We start from the raw sequence: 26,480 nt of genomic DNA, 5'->3' as shown, positions 1-26,480 counted from the left end.
TACCTGGACCCTGTGAACAAAACAAGGAGACAGAGCTTGACATCCTCTTACTGCAGCTAAAACTCATAGCACATGAAGACAGAGCTTCCAGTTAAACTCATCCTCTTACTACAGCTCTAACTCACAGCACATGGAGACAGAGCTTCCAGTTAAACTTATCCTCTTACTGCAGCTCTAACTCACAGCACATGGAGACAGAGCTTGACATCCAATTACTGCAGCTAAAACTCATAGCACATGAAGACAGAGCTTCCGGTTTAACTTATCCTCTTACTGCAGCTCTAACTCACAGCACTTGGAGACAGAGCCTCCAGTTAAACTCATCCTCTTACTGCTGATCTAACTTTTGCAAAGACACCCTGGGTTAAATGCCACAGAGAAGAGTTGCAAAAGAGGAGAGAGTGGGAAGAAGCGTAAAGCCTCTGGAGCAGTTTTTATGTCAAGGGCCTTGCTCAAGAGCCCAATGAGAGTTTTTTATTTTGTGTACGGACCTAACTCCATCTATCCAGATATAAGTCAACATATGTAGATTTCCATCACAGGATTGAAACAGCAACTCTACAGTTGCCAGGAGGACACCCTACCACCATCTACACCTTCCAGATAGCAAGTGACTCCAGGCCGGATCTGCACTGATTCTGGCCTGAAGTCAGCAGTGTCGTGCCGAAATCTGTGCAGTTCCAGGCTGAAGTCGTTTGCTACCTGGGCTGAATATGACATAATACACCCACCTTCACGTGAATGTAACACGGGGCAACCAACCTAGATCTCAAAGTTGTCAACGAAATTTAGATTTAATTAAACTGTGAAGTATCAACATGAACCTGTTCATTTACCTTGAATCACCTGGTAACTCTCCTCTGAAGTTGAATGCCTTCTCCATTGACTCATCACTCCTCATAGACAGACAGCTGGGTACAGGTGACCCGGCTCTTTCTACCTGGACCCTGTGAACAAAACAAGGAGACAGAGCTTGACATCCTCTTACTGCAGCTAAAACTCATAGCACATGAAGACAGAGCTTCCAGTTAAACTCATCCTCTTACTACAGCTCTAACTCACAGCACATGGAGACAGAGCTTCCAGTTAAACTTATCCTCTTACTGCAGCTCTAACTCACAGCACATGGAGACAGAGCTTGACATCCAATTACTGCAGCTAAAACTCATAGCACATGAAGACAGAGCTTCCGGTTAAACTCATCCTCTTACTGCAGCTCTAACTCACAGCACTTGGAGACAGAGCTTCCAGTTAAACTCATCCTCTTACTGCTGATCTAACTTTTGCAAAGACACCCTGGGTTAAATGCCACAGAGAAGAGTTGCAAAAGAGGAGAGAGTGGGAAGAAGCGTAAAGCCTCTGGAGCAGTTTTTATGTTAAGGGCCTTGCTTAAGAGCCCAATGAGAGTTTTTTATTTTGTGTACGGACCCAACTCTATCTCTCCAGATATAAGTCAACATATGTAGATTTCCATCACAGGATTGAAACAGCAACTTTACAGTTGCCAGGAGGACACCCTACCACCATCTACACCTTCCAGATAGCAAGTGACTCCGGGACGGATCTGCACTGATTCTGGCCTGAAGTGAGCAGCGTCGTGCCAAAATCTGTGCAGTTCCAGGCTGAAGTTGTTTGCTACCTGGGCTGAAAATGACATAATACACCCACCTTCACGTGAATGTAACACGGGGCAACCAACCTAGATCTCAAAGTTGTCAGTGAAATTTAGATTTAATTAAACTGTGAAGTATCAACATGAACCTGTTCATTTACCTTGAATCACCTGGTAACTCTCCTCTGAAGTTGAATGCTTTCTCCATTGACTCTTCACTCTTCATAGACAGACAGCTGGGTACAGGTGACCCGGCTCTTTCTACCTGGACCCTGTGAACAAAACAAGGAGACAGAGCTTGACATCCTCTTACTGCAGCTTAAACTCATAGCACATGGAGACAGAGCTTCCGGTTAAACTCATCCTCTTACTCTAGCTCTAACTCACAGCACTTGGAGACAGAGCTTCCAGTTAACCTCGTCCTCTTACTGCAGCTCTAACTCACAACACTTGGAGACAGAGCTTCCAGTTAAACTCATCCTCTCACTACTGATCTAACTTTTGCAAAGACACCCTGGGATAAATGCCAGAGAGAAGAGTTGCAAAAGAGGAGAGAGTGGGAAGAAGCGTAAAGCCTCTGGAGAAGTTTTTATGTTAAGGGCCTTGCTTAAGAGCCCAATGAGAGTTTTTTATTTTGTGTATGGACCCAACTCCATCTCTCCTGATATAAGTCAACATATGGAGATGTCCATCACAGGTTCGAAACAGCAACTCTACAGTTGCCAGGAGGACACCCTACCACTATCTACACATTCCAGATAACAAGTGATTCTGGGCCGGATCTGCACTGATTCTGGCCTGAAGTCAGCAGTGTCATGCCAAAATCTGTACAGTTCCAGGCTGAAGTCGTTTGATACCTGGGCTGAATATGACATAATACACCCACCTTCACGTGAATGTAACACGGGGCAACCAACCTAGATCTCAAAGTTGTCAGTGAAATTTAGATTTAATTAAACTGTGAAGTGTCAACATGAACCTGTTCATTTACCTTGAATCACCTGGTAACTCTCCTCTGAAGTTGAATGCCTTCTCCATTGACTCATCACTCCTCATAGACAGACAGCTGGGTACAGGTGACCCGGCTCTTTCTACCTGGACCCTGTGAACAAAACAAGGAGACAGAGCTTGACATCCTCTTACTGCAGCTTAAACTCATAGCACATGGAAGCAGAGCTTCCGGTTAAACTCATCCTTACTGCAGCTCTAACTCACAGCACTTGGAGACAGAGCCTCCAGTTAAACTCATCATCTTACTGCAGCTCTAACTCACAGCACATGGAGACAGAGCTTCCGGTTAAACTCATCCTCTTACTGCAGCTCTAACTCACAGCACTTGGAGACAGAGCCTCCAGTTAAACTCATCCTCTTACTGCAGCTCTAACTCACAGCACATGGAGAGAGAGCTTGACATCCTCTTACTGCAGCTTATACTCATAGCACATGGAGACAGAGCTTCCGGTTAAACTCATCCTCTTACTGCAGCTCTAATTCACAGCACTTGGAGACAGAGCCTCCAGTTAAACTTATCCTCTTACTGCAGCTCCAACTCACAGCACATGGAGACAGAGCTTCCAGTTAAACGTATCCTCTTACTGCAGCTCTAACTCACAGCACATGGAGACAGAGCTTCCGGTTAAACTCATCCTCTTACTGCAGCTCTAACTCACAGCACTTGGAGACAGAGCCTCCAGTTAAACTCATCCTCTTACTGCTGATCTAACTTTTGCAAAGACACCCTGGGTTAAATGCCACAGAGAAGAGTTGCAAAAGAGGAGAGAGTGGGAAGAAGCGTAAAGCCTCTGGAGCAGTTTTTATGTTAAGGGCCTTGCTCAAGAGCCCAATGAGAGTTTTTTATTTTGTGTACGGACCCAACTCCATCTCTCCAGATATAAGTCAACATATGTAGATTTCCATCACAGGATTGAAACAGCAACTCTACAGTTGCCAGGAGGACACCCTACCACCAGCTACACCTTCCAGATAGCAAGTGACTCCGGGACGGGTCTGCACTGATTCTGGCCTGAAGTCAGCAGTGTCGTGCCGAAATCTGTGCAGTTCCAGGCTGAAGTTGTTTGCTATCTGGGCTGAATATGACATAATACACCCACCTTCACGTGAATGTAACACGGGGCAACCAACCTAGATCTCAAAGTTGTCAGTGAAATTTAGATTTAATTAAACTGTGAAGTGTCAACATGAACCTGTTCATTTACCTTGAATCACCTGGTAACTCTCCTCTGAAGTTGAATGCCTTCTCCATTGACTCATCACTCCTCATAGACAGACAGCTGGGTACAGGTGACCCGGCTCTTTCTACCTGGACCCTGTGAACAAAACAAGGAGACAGAGCTTGACATCCTCTTACTGCAGCTAAAACTCATAGCACATGGAGACAGAGCTTCCAGTTAAACTCATCCTCTTACTCTAGCTCTAACTCACAGCACATGAAGACAGAGCTTCCGATTAAACTTATCCTCTTACTGCAGCTCTAACTCACAGCACATGGAGATGGAGCTTGACATCCTCTTACTGCAGCTCTAACTCACAGCACTTGGAGACAGAGCCTCCAGTTAAACTCATCATCTTACTGCAGCTCTAACTCACAGCACATGGAGACAGAGCTTCCGGTTAAACTCATCCTCTTACTGCAGCTCTAACTCACAGCACTTGGAGACAGAGCCTCCAGTTAAACTCATCCTCTTACTGCAGCTCTAACTCACAGCACATGGAGAGAGAGCTTGACATCCTCTTACTGCAGCTTATACTCATAGCACATGGAGACAGAGCTTCCGGTTAAACTCATCCTCTTACTGCAGCTCTAATTCACAGCACTTGGAGACAGAGCCTCCAGTTAAACTTATCCTCTTACTGCAGCTCTAACTCACAGCACATGGAGACAGAGCTTCCAGTTAAACGTATCCTCTTACTGCAGCTCTAACTCACAGCACATGGAGACAGAGCTTCCGGTTAAACTCATCCTCTTACTGCAGCTCTAACTCACAGCACTTGGAGACAGAGCCTCCAGTTAAACTCATCCTCTTACTGCTGATCTAACTTTTGCAAAGACACCCTGGGTTAAATGCCACAGAGAAGAGTTGCAAAAGAGGAGAGAGTGGGAAGAAGCGTAAAGCCTCTGGAGCAGTTTTTATGTTAAGGGCCTTGCTCAAGAGCCCAATGAGAGTTTTTTATTTTGTGTACGGACCCAACTCCATCTCTCCAGATATAAGTCAACATATGTAGATTTCCATCACAGGATTGAAACAGCAACTCTACAGTTGCCAGGAGGACACCCTACCACCAGCTACACCTTCCAGATAGCAAGTGACTCCGGGACGGGTCTGCACTGATTCTGGCCTGAAGTCAGCAGTGTCGTGCCGAAATCTGTGCAGTTCCAGGCTGAAGTTGTTTGCTACCTGGGCTGAAAATGACATAATACACCCACCTTCACGTGAATGTAACACGGGGCAACCAACCTAGATCTCAAAGTTGTCAGTGAAATTTAGATTTAATTAAACTGTGAAGTGTCAACATGAACCTGTTCATTTACCTTGAATCACCTGGTAACTCTCCTCTGAAGTTGAATGCCTTCTCCATTGACTCATCACTCCTCATAGACAGACAGCTGGGTACAGGTGACCCGGCTCTTTCTACCTGGACCCTGTGAACAAAACAAGGAGACAGAGCTTGACATCCTCTTACTGCAGCTAAAACTCATAGCACATGGAGACAGAGCTTCCAGTTAAACTCATCCTCTTACTCTAGCTCTAACTCACAGCACATGAAGACAGAGCTTCCGGTTAAACTTATCCTCTTACTGCAGCTCTAACTCACAGCACATGGAGATGGAGCTTGACATCCTCTTACTGCAGCTTAAACTCATAGCACATGGAAGCAGAGCTTCCGGTTAAACTCATCCTTACTGCAGCTCTAACTCACAGCACTTGGAGACAGAGCCTCCAGTTAAACTCATCATCTTACTGCAGCTCTAACTCACAGCACATGGAGACAGAGCTTCCGGTTAAACTCATCCTTACTGCAGCTCTAACTCACAGCACTTGGAGACAGAGCCTCCAGTTAAACTCATCCTCTTACTGCAGCTCTAACTCACAGCACATGGAGAGAGAGCTTGACATCCTCTTACTGCAGCTTATACTCATAGCACATGGAGACAGAGCTTCCGGTTAAACTCATCCTCTTACTGCAGCTCTAACTCACAGCACATGGAGAGAGAGCTTGACATCCTCTTACTGCAGCTTATACTCATAGCACATGGAGACAGAGCTTCCGGTTAAACTCATCATCTTACTGCAGCTCTAACTCACAGCACATGGAGACAGAGCTTCCAGTTAAACGTATCCTCTTCCTGCAGCTCTAACTCATATCACATTAAATATCTGATTCATTCATTTATACCTCTTCCTCTCAGTGCTGAGGGTTTTTCCTTTGGTCTTTGGCTCCTCTGAGAGACTCATTTTATAAACAGCATTTTATAAAGAGACAGGAACATATCAGGCCAGACTGGACACACAAACGGCTTCCAACCCAGATTAGCCTGTAAACAAAACATGAGAACACACTGAACACTTACATGGACACACAGAGACACACACATACAATATAACATAGTTTTGACTGGAAGCAATGCAGAATTTAAATGGGCCCTGAACATGTACTATACAGGCATCTCAAAAGGAGTGGCGTTACCCTTGATACTGAAGCTCAGGAGCGTGTGTCCAGAAAAAGACGACACTAGAAACAGTGTGCCGAGGCTTGATTAGTTTCTGCCATAAACACGTGATCAATGACGTCCGAAGCTTCATTCGGTACACACAACCATGTGACCGCTTTGGTAACTGACTCAAAGGAAGCAAAGCTTTGGCGCAGGTTTCATGGGTACAGCAAGCAGTTTGTGTCAGTCGTGAGCTAGTGAGTCACAGTGACTGCTTTAAGAATCCAAGACATTGTGCAGAGATGGAACCAGCCAGGAACAGAGAGCGGTCTGCAGTATTGGAGCATTTTAAAATGATATCAGCAACTAAGCTTTGTCCTCCTGAGACCCAGGGGAAAATAGGTTAAAAATTACATTTTTTTCTATATTTTTTTGTTATAATGTATATAGTAATACAAATGTATAAAAATACAAACTAAATAAAATAAAAAACAATAAAAACAATCTGTTATGAATAATGATATATAATTGCAGTTTTACTTATTATGACAACAATTAAAAAAATACACATTAAATGTTTTACTCCGGAATGACCACCAGGTCCAAGAACATGTAATCTCACGTCCAAATTTCTGACATTTAAAGACCATAATATATTATAGACACAGAGACAATAAAGCTATCATGAAGGCTTGAAGATATAACTAGAAATGTCACGTCCTCCGCAGAGGACAGACATGAATGTCTTTTTCTCAGAAGGATGAGAGAAAATTATTATATGAATACATACAACAATAACCTTTTATTTCAGTGACCTGTTCAATGTTGCATGAGCACCTCCTCCCCCCATTTAATAGCTATTACTCCGAAGTTTCAAGGTGGACACAATGCTGATGACTATCTTTTATAAGTCTTTTATTTAATTTCTTTTAACTTTTAATATGATCTGCTGGTTTGGTAACCTAAATCTTAAGTGCAAGAGTTGAATGGCCAACATTGAAAAATTAGCTGGCAGGATCATCTGATACAGCGGACCCCTCCCAGCTGTATCAGATAGGATCTATAAGGAAGGCCCAGTCCATTCTGAGGGATTCCCAGCATCCCCTGTTCAATCAATTTTTATTACTTCCCTCAGAGCGCAGATATACACAAACCACCTACCTAATATTGTGTAGGTCCCCCTCGTGCTGCCACAACAGCTCTGACCCATCTCCACCTCTGAAGGTGTCCTCTGTTATATTTGTATTTCTGTACATATTTGTATCTACTGTATATTTGTATCTGATATTTTGTATCTACTGTTACTTCCAGTAAAACCATTTTCCTGAAGCCATTCCACATAGCCTTTTGGCATCTAATTTTGGAGCATCTAATGTAGCAGTTAATAGAAACTTGGTGACACCCCGATGCAGCCAAAATGATTCTTGCTGCTTAATGTACTTGTTATGCAGATTCTGTTATTTTTGCCACAAATATGAGATTATGGTTCAAACTAGCAAGCGCCCATAAGACAATAGCTCAGAGTGAAACTGAACTTCCATTACCATCTAGTGGCTGTTTAAAGGAACTAAAATACTATTTTTTCAACAGTCTTTTCTAGAACTCCACAGGAGTTCTCATGTCTTAATGATTGCAGTAGATGTGACTTTAAACCAAAATGTTTTACAAATAATCCAGACAATGTTTTATTGATCTAAAACAGTTTTCATGTCTATATGATTGCACATATTGAATCACTGCTCCGTCTCAGTTCCTGTCGATTCAATGGGAAACCTGCAGTGATTAATGCACTTCAGACTGTGTTCTGCAGTGTATTGCTGCTTGGAGGCTTAAGGTAGTGAAGGGAAGTTTATGTTTCTGTATTTCTGTATGCACTCTTGACCAGTTCTGCCTAGGCCTGTGGCCTTGTCCCAGTCTCCACATTCCCAGTTACTGTGACGATGAGGGAGAGGAGCGATGGAGAGCTATGGGGAGGATGGGCAGCTCAGGGCCGTACCGACATCACTCCTGAGAGGACCCGAAAAACCTTGGCACCCACCATGGGGATATACCACCCCTGTCCCAGGCACTATACTGGTCTGTTGTGTTGTGTGCTGAGAGGCCTAATTACTGATGTAACATGCGTGTGTGACCCCAGACAGAGCCTCCATGCTTGTGAGATGTGACCTTATGAGGTGTGATGCTTAGAAACTACTATCAAGGCTGAGCCAACTTAGTGAGTCTTTGGAGAATGCCACTGCATGCTGTGTAGTGGGTATTTCCCTGGTGCATATTGTACTAAAGTCTGTTACAGTGGGAAAATGTCGTCTGACCTGACGATTTCCTGTCTACCTCATGTACCTGCTTTGAGTGGTTCCTATCAATTCAGTGATTATCTGGCACATTGTATGGTAGTCTGCATTTCTTATGGATGCTGATAAGTTTATTAATAATTATTGAAATTAGGCTTGGGGCTGCTGGATAGCTCATTCGGTTAAGGCACCACATTGAGGTGCATGGATGAACCTCACAGCCTCGGGTCGAATCCGGACTGTGCCAGTGCCGACTGTGGCTAGTAGCTCCACAGGGCGATGCACGATTGGTGCCTGTGTTGCCCAGGATACGGGAGGGTTCAGTCAGACAGGGATCTGTGTTTCATCACTCTCTGGCGACCCCCATTGGGCGCTCGTATGACTGCATATCAGAGCCGCTTATGAAAGGTCTTCCTCCAGCATGAAAAACAGCTTTTCTGTTCTATTACATTACAAAATATATGTACGCACAAGCTGAAATGTGGTAAATGTTAAAATTAGCTTTTAATGTGTAGGCTTGTTATCATAACAAAGGTCAAGATGAAACATAAGGTCATGTCATGGTTCTGTCTCCATCACATGTGTGTTTGATGTAATTACAAACAGGGAAACATTTACTCAGACAAGCACATTCATGTTAATAAAAGTACTGGCATATGGCATTAGCAAAATTCTGAGAATTCCTCTGCAAGCTGTGGCATTCTTCTAAAGCATAGTACTGTGCAATCATGTTAAAAATACGACATGGTCACTCTGACATCACTTGCAGTAGTTTTTTTGGAGAGAACAGTGCTGTCATTCATACTCAAGGATTCCAAAAACAAGATGGACCCACTGCACTTTGCACACAAGGTGAGGCACAGCATTGATGATTCTCTACTTTTTTTTCAGTACAGTGAACTCTTGAGACCCTGTGAACTTCTGCCTTGAAACTCAACCTTGGAGTTCAGTCACTTGCAGTAGTATCACAAGGCCACCAGGTAGCAGAATACATCTGCTTTGTGTTTACAGTATTCCAACAAACTCAGAGATTTGATAGTTGTCAAAAAATACTGCCATGGTACATAATGGTTTCATTAAATTCCATTTATGGATGGAGGATGGAGGTGCAATTTCAAAGAAATTCACTGGTCGACGCACTGAAGATGCTCATTGTTGTTGTATGCAGAGGACACACACACACACACACACACTCACACACACACAAACACAGCACACTGATGCACACAGCCTCAGAGTACATGAACACACAGCCTGCCAGCACGCAGCCACACACACACACACACACACACACACACAGCACACTGATGCACACAGCCTCAAAGTACAGTAACACACAGCCTGCCAGGCCCCAGTCACACACACACTCGCTTGCTTGCTTGCGGTCCATGGTGTTTGCTTCAAGGGCCCCTGGCTTTATTCCACATTTCTTGAGTGACTCTCTAAGATGGTCCTTGTACCTACGTTTTTGGCCTCCAGGTTTCCTGCTGGCTCCCAGGAGCTGACCATGTAGGGTCTGTCTTGGGAGACGATGTTCAGGCATCCTGATGACATGCCCGACCCAGCAGAGTTGGCGCTGTAGCAAAGTTGCTTCCACACTGGTTGTCTGGGTACGCTGGAGGATGGATGTATGGGGTATGCGTTCCTGCTAGGTGACTTTTAGGATGCGCATGAGGCACTTGATATTAAATGATTCCAGCTGGCGTATGTGGCGTCGATAGGGGGTCCATGCATCGGCACTGTATAATAAGGTGGAGACACAGACTGCTCGGTAGACTGTTACCTTTGTGGACAGCTTTAGGTTGCTGCTCTCGAAGACGCGAGAGTGCAGTCTGCCATAAGAGGAAGAAGCACGATTGATTCGAGCTTGGATGTCATCATCAATTTGGAAGTTTGATGCAAGGATGCTGCCTAGGTAGCAGGACTGGTGGACCACCTTTAATGGCGTGCCGTGGATGCTAAACACTGGGGGGGTGGATACAGGAGCTGTAGTCTGGACAATCATATCTGTCTTTTAGGTGTTGATCTGAAGGCCGATGGCACTGTAGATTTCAGATATTGTGTCCAGTGCGTGTTGCATTGCAGCAGGGGTGTGGGCAAGGAGGGCGCAATCGTCTGCATATTGAAGCTCTTGTATGGTGGTGGTTGTGGTCCTGGTGAAGGCTTGTAGACGGCGGAGGTTGAAAAGGTTGCCACACACACAAACACACACACACACACAGCACACTGATGCACACAGCCTCAAAGCACATTAACACAGCCTGCCAGGCCCAGGCACACGCACATTGTTCTCCTGATCACATGGATAGTCGGTTTGATACAGTGGTTTGTGTCTTTGGAGGCCCTACTAGACTGAATGCTTTTCTTTCTGGGGAGGCTACGCTCCTTCAGTGTGTGTAGCAGGATGCTGGCCATGTTCTACCAGATCATTTCTACATGATGAAACCAAAATTCTGTATAAACTGGCAGAAACTAATAAAAAATCTTTTTTATAGATTCTCCAAACTGATGCACATATTCTAGCAGTCCCATGCCAACCACAGGCAGTGGGAATAACCAGGGAGGAACAGGGGACACCACCACGCCAGCCCAACCTCCCCCCCACCAGACCCTATGCTGTTATGAAATGCTATCAAACTCCGTCCGCTTCTCACATACATTCCCCCACTGGCTCAGAACAGCTCATCAGCGATTCAGTCTGTCCTCCCCCAAATTTGCCTTCTCTTGCCCAGACCTGGCAACACAATCTCCATCCACCCAAACTGGGATCTGAGTGGCCTTAGACACCCCTGTCAATTTCCCAATCATACCCCGCACCTCCCCAGCCTATGTGCCCCGGCCTATCTCAGAGCAGTACTGCCTCCAGCACTTCCTGTTTGGTGCCTCGATGACTCTCCTGGCCACTGTTCTCGCCCTGTGATACTCCAGCACACAGTTTGGAGGAAGGTTCCTGTGCAGGACCCTGAGCGCAGGGCTGTGTGCTCAAACAGCCTTAGAACATTCCGGTGACCACCACAGCACCACCTTCCTCATCCTTCTCCCTTCAGACCAAGGGACAGCAGCTGACAAGGCAGCTAACAGAACTTCAGATGACGCAGTTACTGAATCATCTATATCACCCCCCACCTGGAGCTGTGCTGCTTGTTGTAGTCCGTAAGTCCCGGTCACTTGCCTCCCCAGTACTGTCTCTGTGTCTGTGTTCCCTGAGCTGCTTCACTCCCCTGTACTTGTGTGATTTCACTATTCGGGTGGTTCCGGGTTTTCGTGGTTTCCCCCCCTTCCTTCCAGTCTCGTTTTTACTTACTTCCTACTTATTTCTGGTTTTACTAATTTCTACTAATCCTTACTAACTTATAGATTGTAAAGTACTAACCTCATTAATATACTAACATGTGAATATTACTAATGGACTAACACACACTAGTTTTGGGTTTTTGATAGTTTAGATCACTATACTAATACATTAACCAGTCTCCCCTTTTCCATGCTGCGCTGTAGCTCCGCCCCTATTTCTTTCGAGTCTGCTCTAACGCTGAGTTCTGCAATTGCCTGCACCTGTCTCTTGCTCTGACTGCACCTCTCTCTCTCTGCACGCGTTTGTACCTGCTCAACCCAGGCCGTCTATTATCATTGTGGTCTATGTGATTCCAGTCCGCGTTTTGTCAGTCCCCTGTCATTTAATTAGTTATCCTAATGTTCTTCACCTGGATGTTGTTTGTTACTCCTCCCTCACTCTCTTAACCCCTCCTTGATTGTTATCTTCCCCAGTGTATAAATGTCAGTCTTTTCCACCTGTTCAGTGTCAGAACGTTGATCGAATTCATTGTGCCGATTGTTAGTAAGCCTTTGTCTATCGAGATTCCTGCGACACCCCTTTGTACGACTTCGAGTTTGCCTGCCCCTTTTGGTTTTGTTTGCTTCTGGTTTGACCTTCGCTTTGCCTTGACTTCTCTTTTGCCTGTCCCTTTGTACCTTCGCCATTCTGATCTCCTGGTTTTTGACTTTTCGCCTGTTTTTTCACTATTCTTTTGGAAACTCGAATCGGCACCGTACTCTCTCTGATTACCTGGCTTCGAACCTCGGACTGAATAAAGACAACGTTTTTTGGATTTCCCTGGTCTGCGTGTGGGTCCTTGCACAGAACATCACACTGCTCCAGTTTCACAGACCTGACTGAACACCTCCCAGTCTCCTTTTGCTCAGCAACATCTACCCGGGGACACCCACTCCTCCCTAGATGCTTCTGCCCCTATTCTACACAGTATTGGATAACATTACATTACAGGCATTTAGCAGACGCTCTTATCCAGAGCGACTTACATAGCATTTTTTACATTGTATCCATTTATACAGCTGGATATATACTGAAGCAATTTCGGTTAAGTACCTTGCTCAAGGGTACAACGGCAGTGTCCTAGCCGGGAATCGAACCTGCGACCTTTCGGTTACAAGCCCAGTTCCTTACCCACTGTGCTACACTCCGTACACTCCGATAACGGTCAGTCCCTACAGCTGAATCCTCCCAGACGTCCATTCACACCCACCAGATTTGGGCAGAACGGTTAATTACATTTGCCAGAAACTCTGTCTGTACCAGGCTGTCTGTCTGGGGCACCTGTGTGTACAGGCCTGTGTGTTCTCTTCACTGATCTCCTATCCTGCCTTATTGAAAAAAAATAATGAAATAAAGCAGGAGAGACGGCCAGCCAACACTCACACATTGGCGAATGAGGAAAGGCCAGCGTGTGTTGCCTCTTCCAGACTCCACTGCTGAGTTAGCTTGGCAACATGTCAAAAATACTGGGGAGAAAACTTGTAGGGGACTGAGTTTTTATGTGCATTAAAAGGGTACTCCTCTGTTTTTAATTATTTTTCTGTTATCATTTAAAAGTTACTCTTAAGAATTCTTGGAGTTGACAGCTAACATGCCAGAATAGTTACAGTATAGCCTGTAGATGACACTCTGTATCAGCAGTGATAGGAAAAACTATGGTTCTGGTGACGACGCTGTCACGAAGACTCTTTACAACGGCTTTACCAGGCCTGAACCCCCAAAAAAAGTTTGTGCTGATTGTAATTGCAGCGGCAAAATTTGCTTTCAACTGAAGAGACGTTGATATTATTCAAGGTTAGTTCATCTATTTTCACGGTTTCATTACATTACAGGTGTAGGAGCCATTATATTTACCACTACAACAGGCATTTAGCAGACTTACACAATTTTTACATTGCATCCATTTATACAGCTGGATATATACTGAAGCAATTCAGGTTAAGTACGTTGCTCAAGGGTACAACGGCAGTGTCCTACCCAGGAATAGAACCTACAAACTTTCGGTTACAAGCCCAGTTCCTTACTCACTGTGCTACACTGCTGCCACGGTTAAACGAATATCTGTACATCAACCCTGAAGAATATTAAAATATCAAATTGTGTAAGAATGCACATCTGAAGTTGGATTCCTCCTGAGATTTATTTTTTCTGGCCACCGCTTGAGTGTTTTTTCTTCCCATCTGGGAGTTTATCTTTACCTCACTGCTTGTTTTTGGGGGTTCATGCCTGGATATTCCCAAATTTTCCTTCTGTTACTCTTTAAAACATAAATATCATGAATGCGGGAGAGTGAGTAACTGGATGTGCATCGTAATAACAGAAATACTGTAATGTGTGAATAGCAGGATGTGTATTATAATAACACAAATACGGTAGTATGTGAATATCAACGTGTGTATTATAATAACACAAATACTGTAGTGTGTGAATAGCAGGGTGTGTATCATATTACCAGTTTTACCTCAGTATCCTACTGTGCTTTAGCTAAACCTGCTGTGTTAGCCAAATAGCATTAACACAAAATCTGTTACAGTAACACGCCACATACTGTACATTCTGCCCACATTTTACATTTCTACATTCTGCACAAATCCAAACTGCTTGATTACAGAGAAAACTAAATTCTGACTTCCCTTTCCACAAAGTGAAGACTGTCCACACAAGGCTCACCACGTGCTACAAAAAATCCAGTTGTTCCCAATGTGTCTTAATTATTTTCTGAAGAATAAATTCATTCATAAATATGACACTAGTTGGAAAAGAAAAACTTCTGACAAAACGATGGACTGAATTTAATATGTGCATTGTTTAATAAATAGATATATCAATTAAATTAATAAATAGATTTACTGAAATAAAATCCACAGATGTTAGTGCTGAATCGTCACTGTGTGCTTGCTCACGTTACTTTTATTTATTTACCTGATTCCAGTGCAAAATTAATATCTGTTAGACAGGCTACTGTTTGACAAAAAGTTTGAAATGTCTTTCAATGTTACGATGTCAAAATATAGCCTACTCTTTTAATCAAATTACTAGGCCTGTGGCTACCATCATATCTCACAAGGTAATATTATCATAAACTATTTACAAAATACTGAAGTAAACATAAACTTTTTAAAAATGATTTTTAAATTACTTTTGGTCCCAAATGAAATATAAAAAAAGAAGAAGCCAATTGCACCCAGACCGCCATTTTACTGTCAGTTTTCTGTTTTGCTGCATTAGGCATGTTAATGCGATTATACTGGAAGATTGCCATTCTTCCCCACACCTCTTCACCTTCAGTTTATATTCTCTCCATCCCACTCCACAACAGGCTACTTACTCTGTTCTTTTTTCAGTTTTATTCCTTCTTTTACCCCCTCTTCTTTCTCGTCCGTCTTTAAAATGGTGTTTGAGTTTGAAACACTCCCAGGTGCTTTTGGACTTTGGACCATCTCACCCTTTCAGTATGCCTTGCCCATTCACTTCCTCATGATCAGTTATGGCCCTTACGTAATATGCTAAAGTTTGTGGTGAATAATGTCTGTTAATACTAAAGTTATTTATTAGCTCCAGTTCTTAACTGACTGGTTTTGTTCATAAGTTTTGGTGTAAGGTTTGCTATTATGATGTCTGTATGTTGGTTATGTGACATTTCCCATCATTTACTGTTTGATTTCTTTTTTAGACAGCCTGGAAGGTTATTTGTCATTTTCATGTTTGTCATCCTGGAGGCCAGGATCAAGGAATTGCGGTGCTCATATAGTAAAATTATGTGATGAAGTTTATGTCATTATTTCAACAATGCATCATACTTAACAATGTTCAACTGCAGAAAAAAATGGCTAAACATTTAAAGGGACACATTTTAAATGCTTAAGCAATGACAACAGAGTAAACAGAATAGCCTATGACAGAGTGAGCCGAATAGCCTATGACAAAGCAAGCTGAATAGCCAATGACAAAGCGAGCTGAATAGCCTATGACAGAGTGAGCTGAATAGCCTATGATAGAGTGAGCTGAGTACCCCATGATAAAGTAAACTGAATAGCCTATGACAGAGTGAGCTGAATAGCGTATGACAAAGTGAACTGTCCCCCTTTTAAATGGAAAGAAAGCAGCTTATGTGAAGGGGCTACTAGGGCTTACCTCTGTTAAATGTAGTTCTTTAGCTGAACGTCCATCTTGTGGAAACTGTCTCTGCTGTTGTCCCTGCAAGTATCAAAATGTGTCAGTTGCTCTGTGCTGTCAGTGGAACTATCGCCTGACCTAACTAGGCAACAGGTAACATTGGAATGTGCAGCCTTCTTCTCTACGGATAATTATAAAACTGTAACACTAATGCTGCATTGCTTGTGTAGCTCTGTATTACCAGTTTGACCTCAGTATCCTACTGTGCTTTAGCTAAACCTGCTGTGTTAGCCAAATAGCATTAACACAGCAACTGTAACAGTAACATGCCATGTTCTGTACATTCTGCCACATTTTACATTTCTACATTCTGCACAAATCCAAACTGCTTGATTATAGAGAACTAAATTCTGACATCCCTTTCCACAAAGTGAAGACTGTCCACACAAGGCTCATCATGTCCAACTGAACTGTTTTTTTCTATGTTATTCAGTGCAAAATCAGTGTCTGTTAGACAAAACTACTACTGTTTGAAAAAAGTTTGGAATGTTATTCAATGTTACAGTTGCAGGTGTCAAAATGTAGCCTTCTCTTTAAATATAATTACTAGGGCTGTGACTACCGCCACATCTCACAAGGTAAAATTATCATAAACTATGTTTTTTTAAAACTGAAGTAACACATAATTATTTTAAATTATTTTTAAATTACTTTTGGTCCCAAATGAAAAATTTGAAAAAAAAGAAGCCTATTGCACCAAAACCGCCATTTTATTGTCAGTTTCCTGTTTTGCTGAATTAGGCGTGTTAATGCGACTATGCTAGAAGATTCCCGTTCCTTCCCACACCTCTTCACCTTTAGTTTGTATTCTCTCCATCCCACTCCACAAGGCTACTTACTCCATCCTTTTTTCAGTTTTATTCCTTCTTTTACTCCCTCTTCTTTCTCGTCCATCTTTAAAATGGTGTTCGAGTTTAAAACACTCCCTGGTACTTTTGGACTTTGGACCATCTCACACTTTCAGTATGTCTTGCCCATTCACTTCCTCATGATCAGTTACAGCCCTTATTGGGATGGCGGGTATGCCATCCCGCCAAGTTACGCCTTGGAGGGGCATGCCCCATACCTATACAGCACCGAGAGTTTGGCACTTTTCAGGGTTCCCCACAGAAATGACCACAACAGCCACAGACACTCAGCCCTTAAAAACATTACATTTCGTACATTCTGACCCCATTTCAACAGATAGAATTCATTAAAAACTTCACTTGTCCACACAATAAAACCCGAAACTAAGGGGATTTTGCGTTTTCTCCTTCTTCTTCTTTTTCTTCTTCTTCTTCTTCTTCTTCTTCTTCTTCTTCTTCTCATTCTTATTTTTCCTGCCGCCTATCCCACAAACAAAATGTCTCCCCATTGGACATTTTACCGACACCAGCCAATCCTTCACCTACACGAGCCAATCAAAAACTCGCATACACATGCAAAATACCCATACTTTTTTAGTCTGAAACATTCCTAATCTAAACAGCTAGTCTGTTCATGGGCTAGTGGTCAGGGTTACAGTCTATGGTCTCTGGGGTATGAGGTTTGAACCCAGCCAGCAACAAGTTTCTTTAACCTGAGACTTAAAGAAATTGAAGAATCATTTGGTAGCATTGCTTTGGAATACAGCTTATTTAATTTCGGTGAGGCAAGATAACCTATATTGTTTGTAGTACAGTAACTTGCTGTAATTTTGATATCAATACTTTTAATGGCAGGCCTAGATTTTGGCAGTTTGAATAAATGAGTTATAGATGGTGTATGTCTTGTATGTGTGAGTAACTTGGCATTTTTCTACGTTGAAATCATGTTTTTTACGAGATATAATTTCTTTTTGCAAAGCGTTTTGTTATGAGAAAGTGAGAAATGCGAAGTGACCCTGTAAGAAACAGTTTTGGATTATGGCTATCCTTGTGTGAATTTGTACAGTCTGATGAGCGTGTACGCTTAGCAGTTTCGGTTTGCTATATATATGTAAAAACAGTGCAAGTGTACGTACTCACGGATTTGACAGCCATCCAACGAGCCTTGATTGACACAATTATCAGCAGTAGAATTAGAGCTCCCTAGGTCACAATTGTGTACCCTTCTGTCCTGCTCCGTTTTCTGTTATTTCGTGGGGATACACTTTTAGTGTTTGTAAGGTTTATAAGGCATTTTGATAGGCTTATCTGCAGGTAGGAGACCTCTTCGCTGTTTTGCTAAACTAGATCAGTTACCTTACGTGAGAATTGGAGTTAGTAGAACTGGAAGACTTGATAGTGGAGAATAGGAGCAGACGCATATGTCCCAGCAAGCTTTGCATATGATAAAATAACAATAGTACGAGAGAAATGAAGAGAAATGATGAAATTGAGTAGTTGAAACAATATGTTTTTAGCAGAATGGGCATGTAGGTGAAGGTTGACATGATCACAGACTATAGTGCAAAGTAAATAAAGTGACCATGAGCAAGTTTCCTTATGGAACGGTATATATATAACAGACAGTATAAAGTATCAGACGTTAAAGTGGTGGGTAAAGTAATGTGTGATAATGCATAGGAAATCTTTTGCACTGATGTACGTTTCTCATGCTCAGTACTAGTAGTTATAATGATTTTAAATGTAATGATTTAATGGGGAGTTGCAGACCGTACATACGTAGTAATTGTTTGTATGTGGCTAGATAGAGAACAGGGCGAGGTAACATGAATGTAGAAACATGCCGTTTGCTGATAAGAATGTTTTGTATAGTAGCCAAGTGAAGAAATATAGTTAGTAGAAATGGCAAAGTGGTGAACTGGTTTAACTTTTTAATAAAATGAATACATTTGCCGTCATATGGGTGGCCATGAGTGACTTTTGGTAAAGCAAATATAAGCGTAAGAAAACGTTAGTGTTAAATATGAAAATATCTGCCTGAGGGCGAGGCGGGATTCAATCCTTCAACCTCAGGCTTATTAGTTTGTGACTTTGTTAGTGCACCACCATGACACAGCTATGCAATGCATGAAATTTCATTAGCAGACCTGTCCGTGGTTTTAAAGAAGAACACAGGCCAGTAAGCACAGAAGAGCTCCCGTTGAATCCATATGGCCTGGCGATATTGTAGCCGGTTAAGTTAACGTGCAGATGGTACGTCATAATGCAGTGTATACGTTCGGTGAACGGTGGGTAGATGTGGTACAAAGGCAAATTGTTGAGAAGTAATAGAGAATTATTAGTGAGCAAAAAAGCGGATTAAAGAAACTTGCTTCTGGCTGGGTTTGAACTGGCAACTTCATGATTCGTAGACAGTGAGACTTACGACTAAGCCATAAACTGACTAGCTGTTTAGACTGGAAATGTTTCAGACTAAAAAGGTATGGGTATTTTGCGTGTGTATGCGAGTTTTTGATTGGCTTGTGTGGGTGAAGGATTGGCTGGTGTCGGTAAAATGTCCAATGGGGAGACATTTTGTTTGTGGGATAGGTGGCAGGAAAAATAATAATGAGAAGAAGAAGAAGTGGAAGAAGGAGAAAACGCAAAATCCCCTTAGTTTGGGACTTTATTGTGTGGACATGTGAAATTGTTTATGAATTTTGCCTGTTGAAATGGGGTCAGAATGTACAGAATTTAATGTTTTTAAGGGCTGAGTGTCCGTGGATGTTGTGGTTATTTCTGTGGGGAACCCTGAAAAGTGCCAAACTCTCCGCCAAGGCGTAATTTGGCGGGATAGCATACTTGCCATCCCAATTACAGATTGCCAGATAGTGAGACTCCATTGGCTTTGTATTCTGCCATTAGGGGTTGCCAGATAGTGAAACTGTCCATTGGCTGGCATTCTGCTATTGGTGCCTCGAGATAAGGAGACTCTCTTCTCTGGCCTCTATTGGGTATTTCCTGTATACTATACAGTGCTGCTTGAAAGTATGTGAACCCCTTGTGCAATTATAGATTTTTTTGTTTTTACCATGAAATCTTTATTTAATCAGTCATTTTAATCAGTCTAATTTAGTCTTTTTTTATCTGACATAACAGGTTTATATTTACCAATTCCATATTTTGGTTGAGAGGAAATCATGAGCAGAGTAGAAAAACAAAATTAAAAGAAATTAATGTAGGTGAAAAAATAAGTGAACCCTAAACTGATTGGTTGCATCAAGTAGAATCAGGTTGGTAAATAATTGTGTATCAAATGATCCAATCAAAGGAGAGAACTTCAGGAAAAAGTTTGGGTATTACCTCTATTCACCAAAAGATGAATAGAGGTAATAAACTTCAGTTCAGTTTGGTGTAACCCATACATCTGAATGCAAAACACCCCATGCCGAGAGGAAAGATCCCAGAGGAGTCTCAGGAAGAGGGCAGTGAGAGCACATCAGTCTGGGGAAGGCTATAAAATCATCTCAAAAAGATTTGAGCTCCATCAGTCCACTGTGAGGCAAAGCATTTACAAATGGAGAGCATTTAACATGACAGCACCTCGGACTAGAAGTGGATGCCCTTCTAAAATATCCCCAAAAGCCACAATAAAAATAATGAATCAGGTAAAAGCCAACCCAAACATAACATCTAGAGATCTGCGGACCTCCCTTGCGGCATCTCAGATAACTGCACATGTTTCAACAATAAGAAGAACACTGAATCAAAATGGGATGGGATGGAAGAAGCCTCTGCTGTCAAAAAGGAACAAAACTTCCCGTTTAAACTTTGCCAGAGGCCACCTAGACAAACCTGAAGGTTTCTGGAAGTCGATTCTCTGGACAGATGACACAGGTCACAATAAAAATCGTTATGTTTGGTGAAAACTTGGCACTGCCTACTACCAAAAGAACCTTATCCCAACAGGCAAGCATGGTAGTGGGAACGTCAGACTCTGGGGCTGCTTTTCCTCTGGACCTGGACGACTCCACATCATTAACGGAACCATGGATTCTGAGGCATACCAGGATATTCTTGAACAGAACGTCTTGCCATCAGTCAAGGAGCTAAAGCTGGGCTGAAAATGTGTCTTCATACAAGACAACGACCCAAAGCATTCAAGCACATCAACCACAGAATGGCTCAGGAGAAAGAAGATTTTTAGTTTTGGATTGACCAAGTCAAAGTCCTGACCTAAATTCAGCCGAGATGCTGTGGCAGGACCTGATGCTGGCAGTTCATACCAGACACCCCTCAAGCCTCACTCAATTGGCAGAGTTCTATAAGGAGGAGTGGGCAAAAATCCTTCAAAACAGATGTCAGACACTGATTAGTGGCTACAGGAGACCATTACTCCAAGTTATCACAGCTAATGGAGGCGCCACATGCTACTGACTGACTATTAAGGGGTTCACATAATTTTGCACACATGAAATTTGCGTTTTTGTTAAACAAAACACTTTTGTTATATAAACAATGAAAATAATATATTGTTTTGGTTTTTATTTTGTTTGCGTCCTTTATTTGGAAAAACTTTATTACAAATTGGGGTTTAGATAAAGATTTTATAAATTTATTTAAACATTTTATACAAAGATAATGACCATCCCTTCAGGGTTCACAAACTTTCAAGCAGCAGTGTATATATCCCCTGATAGAGCCAAGGGGGTGTTATATGCTGGGGAAACTGCTCTCCAAGAGAAATTGGCCCTTTGCATCAATGTGTCTTGATTGAACTTCCCTTTGACTGGTTTGACTTGATTTCTGTGCTCTGGAATCCGATGTACAGTGCCCTGCAAGTCACTGGCTCCTGGGTTACTATTTGGCAACAGTAAAACCAATTATGTTTATTAGTATTGCTTTCACAGAATGCTGTTGGGATTAACCGTCACTTTAATATGGTGTCAGAGGCTTGCTTTTAAGTGTAATTATTTGGAATGCTACTTAATTTTATATGCTTTTCATTTTAGCACTGATATTCTGTCAGTGCTGATTTTTCGTCATTGTCACACTAATTCCTGATAGTCATTATGTTCTGTCCCTGTTAATGCTGCTGTTCCTGTGATGTAGTAAACATATTTAATAAATCATAAAAAATAACTTGTTAAAATAAATTTGTGTGTGAATCACTTCATATTGACCTGCAGTCTAAATTTAGTGTCATACACAAAAGTGGATGTTTTACACTCATATTTTACACCGTTGTAACTTTCAGTTTGTTCTGATTTAATTGATACTTTTATCGTGTAGAGGACAGTACAAACTTTTGAACGGTATATGGCGTGCTTCATTTTAATTTTATTAAAAAGCGCGAGAGCCCCGTGTATCTGCAGGAGTGGTTGCTTCGGCACAGCATTGTGCATTCAAGTGACATTACGCATTTATATACGAGCACTCGTTGAGGCATAATTGGTCTTTTCACAATATTTTACTAATTTTGCTGACTGATCAGCATGGCTAAAGCAAATCCTCTGGGGGTGGATCAGAAGAACAGGAAGTATTCAGTCTCACTAGGATATAAAGTATGTGAACATGTCTGAATTACTGCTTGTAACATTTCTGTAATATATGTTTTTGATATTGTTATATTTGCATTGGTTGTAACAGACAACTGTTAGCCTTTCCTAATAATCCATCCATCCATTATCTATACCCACTTATCCTGGGCAGGGTCGCTGGGGGTGCTGGAGCCTATCCCAGCGTGCATTGGGTGAGAGGCAGGAACAGACCCTGGACAGGCCGCCAATCCATCGCAGGGCACACACACCATTCACTCACCAATGACTCTCACACTCACACTTATGGGCAATTTAGAGTTCCCAATTAACCTACCAGCATGTCTTTGGACTGTGGGAGGAAATCCATATGGACACATGCAAACTCCACATTTGTATTGTGGGCTAACTAACAGCCCTATCTGTTAGTATGGGATGGAAATGGTATAGAATATACTCATTAAAATGTACTGTGTGCTGATATGTGCTAGATGAATGTAAAATATCCCTTGAAGTGATATGACATCTGTAAAATGCTGTCTCATCCCCGTGCAACAAAATATTACATATTGTAGTGTACAAAAAACATACTGGAGTGAATGATTACATATTTAGGTATGTGTACCACTGTGCATCACAATGTTTTTTCACATCATTTTTCAATGTCATATCAATGTTTCATCTTAAACTGTCATAATGGATGAAAATCATTTTTTGCAAAAGTTTTGGGTTTTTAGACCCCTAAACATCTTACAACTCTGTACTGATGAAGATATTCTCATTATCATTCTAAAATAATACAAAGGTAAGTTTCATGAGTCAAAACAGTTTATTTGTAGTGAAATATATGAGGTTATGATTTACAGCAATGCACAATTTAAACATTTTAGATAGATTTGGAGACACTAAGGAACACTAGGGTACATTGCTTACTCTTTGCTTATTATATCTTTAGTTGTTTTGCATGTCACCCTCAGATTTTGCATACTTGCTCTCAAGGAGTTTATAATTCAGGACATGCTATGCTGTACATGTGTGATCTCTCAGTATTTAAAAACTAAAGGAGAACAACATCATTTTTGCATCGCTCAGATAATTTAATTTGTGACTCTTCATTTCTGCTCGTAAATGTAAAAAGTGTCTTGCTTCATTTCAGCCAAGTCTCTGTGATTCTCAATTCTGGAGTTAGATAGCCTGAAATAGAACACCCCTTTAATGGGTAAGAATTAGCCAGATTTGGCACCAGCATGAAAAGGTTAGGGAGAGTTTCTCAGAATAGCCACCTGTAAGCTGTCCTCCTATTAATATCATATTTTCTATTAATAAATATATATAAATCTATTAATTTCATTGTGAATATTTTGTCAGTAAAAGGTCTTTATTTAAAAAAATGATAATCTATTTCTTGATTGTCATTTGCCAAATCACCAACTATTGAAAACCTGAAACATTCCAAAGGAACAGATGTTCACAATTTGCATTATAGTCTCATAATGGACCATAATTACTTACAAATGCACCACTTTCAGGTAATTAAATTCAACTAAGACCGTACTGAGAACTGTCTTTTAGGTATTTAAATCCAACTAAGACTGTTTTGAGAACAGTCTTTTAGGTATTTACATCCAACTAAGACTGTATTGAGAACAGTCCTGTATGCAATTAAATCCAACTAAGACTGTATTGAGAACAGTCTTTTGGGTAAGTAAATCCAATAGCTTTCCATTTCATGACTGGAGAAAGTGGAAAAGAACAGGCCTGACCTCTGCAACATTACTGAACTGCATAATTACTGCATGAATGCCATGTCTAGCCACAGACCTACTGCCCGTAAGCGGCCGCATCTGAAGATCCCACAGCACTCTGCAGGAGCGAGTTCATGTAACAGAGCCTGCTCAAAGCAGAGAAGGCGGGAAAAAGCCTGGCAGGCTGCTCTTCAGCCACTCAGAGAACAAGCAGAAACCTGGTAGAGATTTGTTTCTGGGAGATAAGGGGATGAGTCCTCCTCCCCTTCATCCGGAGTTCCCTCACCGCCGTCGTTCCCCCGCTGTATTTTGGGCGTTCTCTGCTTGTGGCGGCCGGCCCTGTCAGTGGCGTCTCTTCAGTGTGGAGGAGTCCCGCCCACGTGCACCCACTCTGAGTGTAGTGGTAAAAATAGGTTCAGTTTCTGTCCTTTTGTTTCCTATGTTCCAGAAACGTTTTCCCACTTTTCTTCACTTCACTGGGAGTTGGGTGCAGTTGTCTGACGCGTGTTGCAATTGAAATAAAAACGTATTATTGTTGTTGCTCTTGTTGAATTTATTTACAAATGAAATGAACATAAACTGCAATAATAAACAAAAACAATATAAAAGTCCATTTAAACTTTTCCAGCTTCCACATGTCCACTTTGGTTTGTGCAAACACGGTCAATGACCGTTTCCACTCGCACCCGTCTACCGCCGGCCCGCGTCACCACACCATCTTAAATATAATTTATTCCCCCTTCACCTATAGAGGGACACACTCATAAAATAATTAATACACACTAAACAATAAATAACAAATGCATAATAAATTCCTTTATAACTTAAATGTAGAACAGAACAAATAAATGCCACAATAGTTTTTTGGGGTTCTTATTATAATTACTATAAAACCGACATAATGGCTCCTACACACCGGCCCCTAATTGTGTGCCTATGCAACAATTACAAACAGAAATACTATATAAGGAGCCGTTCTAAACATTAAAGAAAAATCAAGAAATGAGTGTGTACAATGTGGTACTCATCTTTATGTGTTGCCAAGCAGGTCAATCTTCATTCAGTGACCTCTGAGCCTTCAAGAAGCAGGCAGAGCTTTGTCACTGGTCTTTCCAAGACTCCAGTCTTAGTCTTGAGTGTAACAGCTCTTGTTAGTCCTTTAGAGTCAGGCTGGACTTCGAGTATCTTTCCAAGAGGCCAGGATCCACGAGGAGCTGTGCTGTCGACCACCATTACGACATCCCCTTTCTGGAATCCTCTTTTTACAATGAACCATTTCTGTCTCTCTTGTAATAATGGTAAATACTCTCGAGTCCATCTTTTCCAAAACAAGTCAGCCAGGTACTGAACTTGTTTCCAACGTCGTTTAATGTACAAATCAGACTTCTGGAACAATCCAGGAGGGAAAACAGGATGAGTCTTTAAAAGGAGAATGTGGTTCGGAGTCAGCGCCTCAAGGTCTTTTTCATCCTCTGTAACAGTGGTAATAGGGCGGCTGTTTAAGATGGCTTCTACTTCACACAGTAGAGTTTCAAGACTTTCGTCATCGAGTTCTTGTTCTTTCAGGATGGAATAAAGAATTTGTCGCACCATGCGGATAAGTCGTTCCCAAACTCCACCGTGATGTGAAGCTGCAGGAGGATTAAAACTCCAATGAACTCCTTTCTGAAGCATTGCTTTCTGGATCTTATTTTTGTTCCAATCAGAGATGGCCTTTTGCAGCTCATTTTTTGCACCAACCAGGTTAGTCCCATTGTCAGATCGCATGTGTGTGACTTGACCTCTCCTACACACAAACCTTCTCAAGGCATTGATACAAGAGTCAGTGTCCATCGAGTGAGCCATTTCCAGGTGTATGGCTCTACTTGACATGCATGTAAAAATAACTCCATACCTTTTCACGTGACTTCTTCCTCTTTTTACATCAAAAGGCCCAAAGTAGTCTACTCCAACATTGCTGAATGGTGGAAGATCAGCTCTCAGTCTCTCCTTGGGCAGATCTGCCATCTTTTGCTCCCCCATCTTGCCTCTTATGCGTCTGCACACAACACATCTGGATATTACCCTACGAGTAGCGGAGTTGGCATTAACAATCCAGTACTTTTGCCGGAGTTGTGAGAGGATGTGATTTCTGCCAACATGCCCAAGGTGCTCATGTATGTGACGAAGCACCAGAGTGGAAATGTGATGACCCTTTGGCAGAATCATTGGTCGCTTGGCCTCATCAGGCATTGCTGATTTGTTCAATCTCCCTCCTACTCGTAAAACTCCATCCTCTAGTACTGG

The 26,480-nt window shown here is 42.1% G+C and overlaps 1 protein-coding gene across 1 annotated transcript in view; it reads right to left on the bottom strand.

Moving 5' to 3' along the window:
* LOC118215098 (NLR family CARD domain-containing protein 3-like) overlaps window positions 1–6,092 on the bottom strand; it is a 14,503-nt gene extending 8,411 nt beyond the window's left edge. Inside the window, exons 1-7 of the mRNA XM_035395535.1 lie at window positions 6,029–6,092; window positions 5,163–5,273; window positions 3,829–3,939; window positions 2,604–2,714; window positions 1,774–1,884; window positions 837–947; window positions 1–10 (exon numbers count right to left, since the gene is read on the bottom strand). The exon at window positions 1–10 is cut by the window's left edge and continues 101 nt beyond it. Of these exons, the coding sequence (XP_035251426.1) occupies window positions 1–10; window positions 837–947; window positions 1,774–1,884; window positions 2,604–2,714; window positions 3,829–3,939; window positions 5,163–5,273; window positions 6,029–6,087 (624 nt within the window). The 5' untranslated portion in view covers window positions 6,088–6,092. The remainder of the gene's footprint in view (window positions 11–836; window positions 948–1,773; window positions 1,885–2,603; window positions 2,715–3,828; window positions 3,940–5,162; window positions 5,274–6,028) is intronic.
* Window positions 6,093–26,480: the final 20,388 nt, after the last annotated feature.

Source organism: Anguilla anguilla, chromosome 16 (assembly GCF_013347855.1).
Source record: "Anguilla anguilla isolate fAngAng1 chromosome 16, fAngAng1.pri, whole genome shotgun sequence".
Lineage (NCBI taxonomy): Eukaryota > Metazoa > Chordata > Actinopteri > Anguilliformes > Anguillidae > Anguilla > Anguilla anguilla.
Note: the sequence above shows the minus strand (reverse complement) of the source record. Positions and strands in the feature narration are given on the sequence as shown.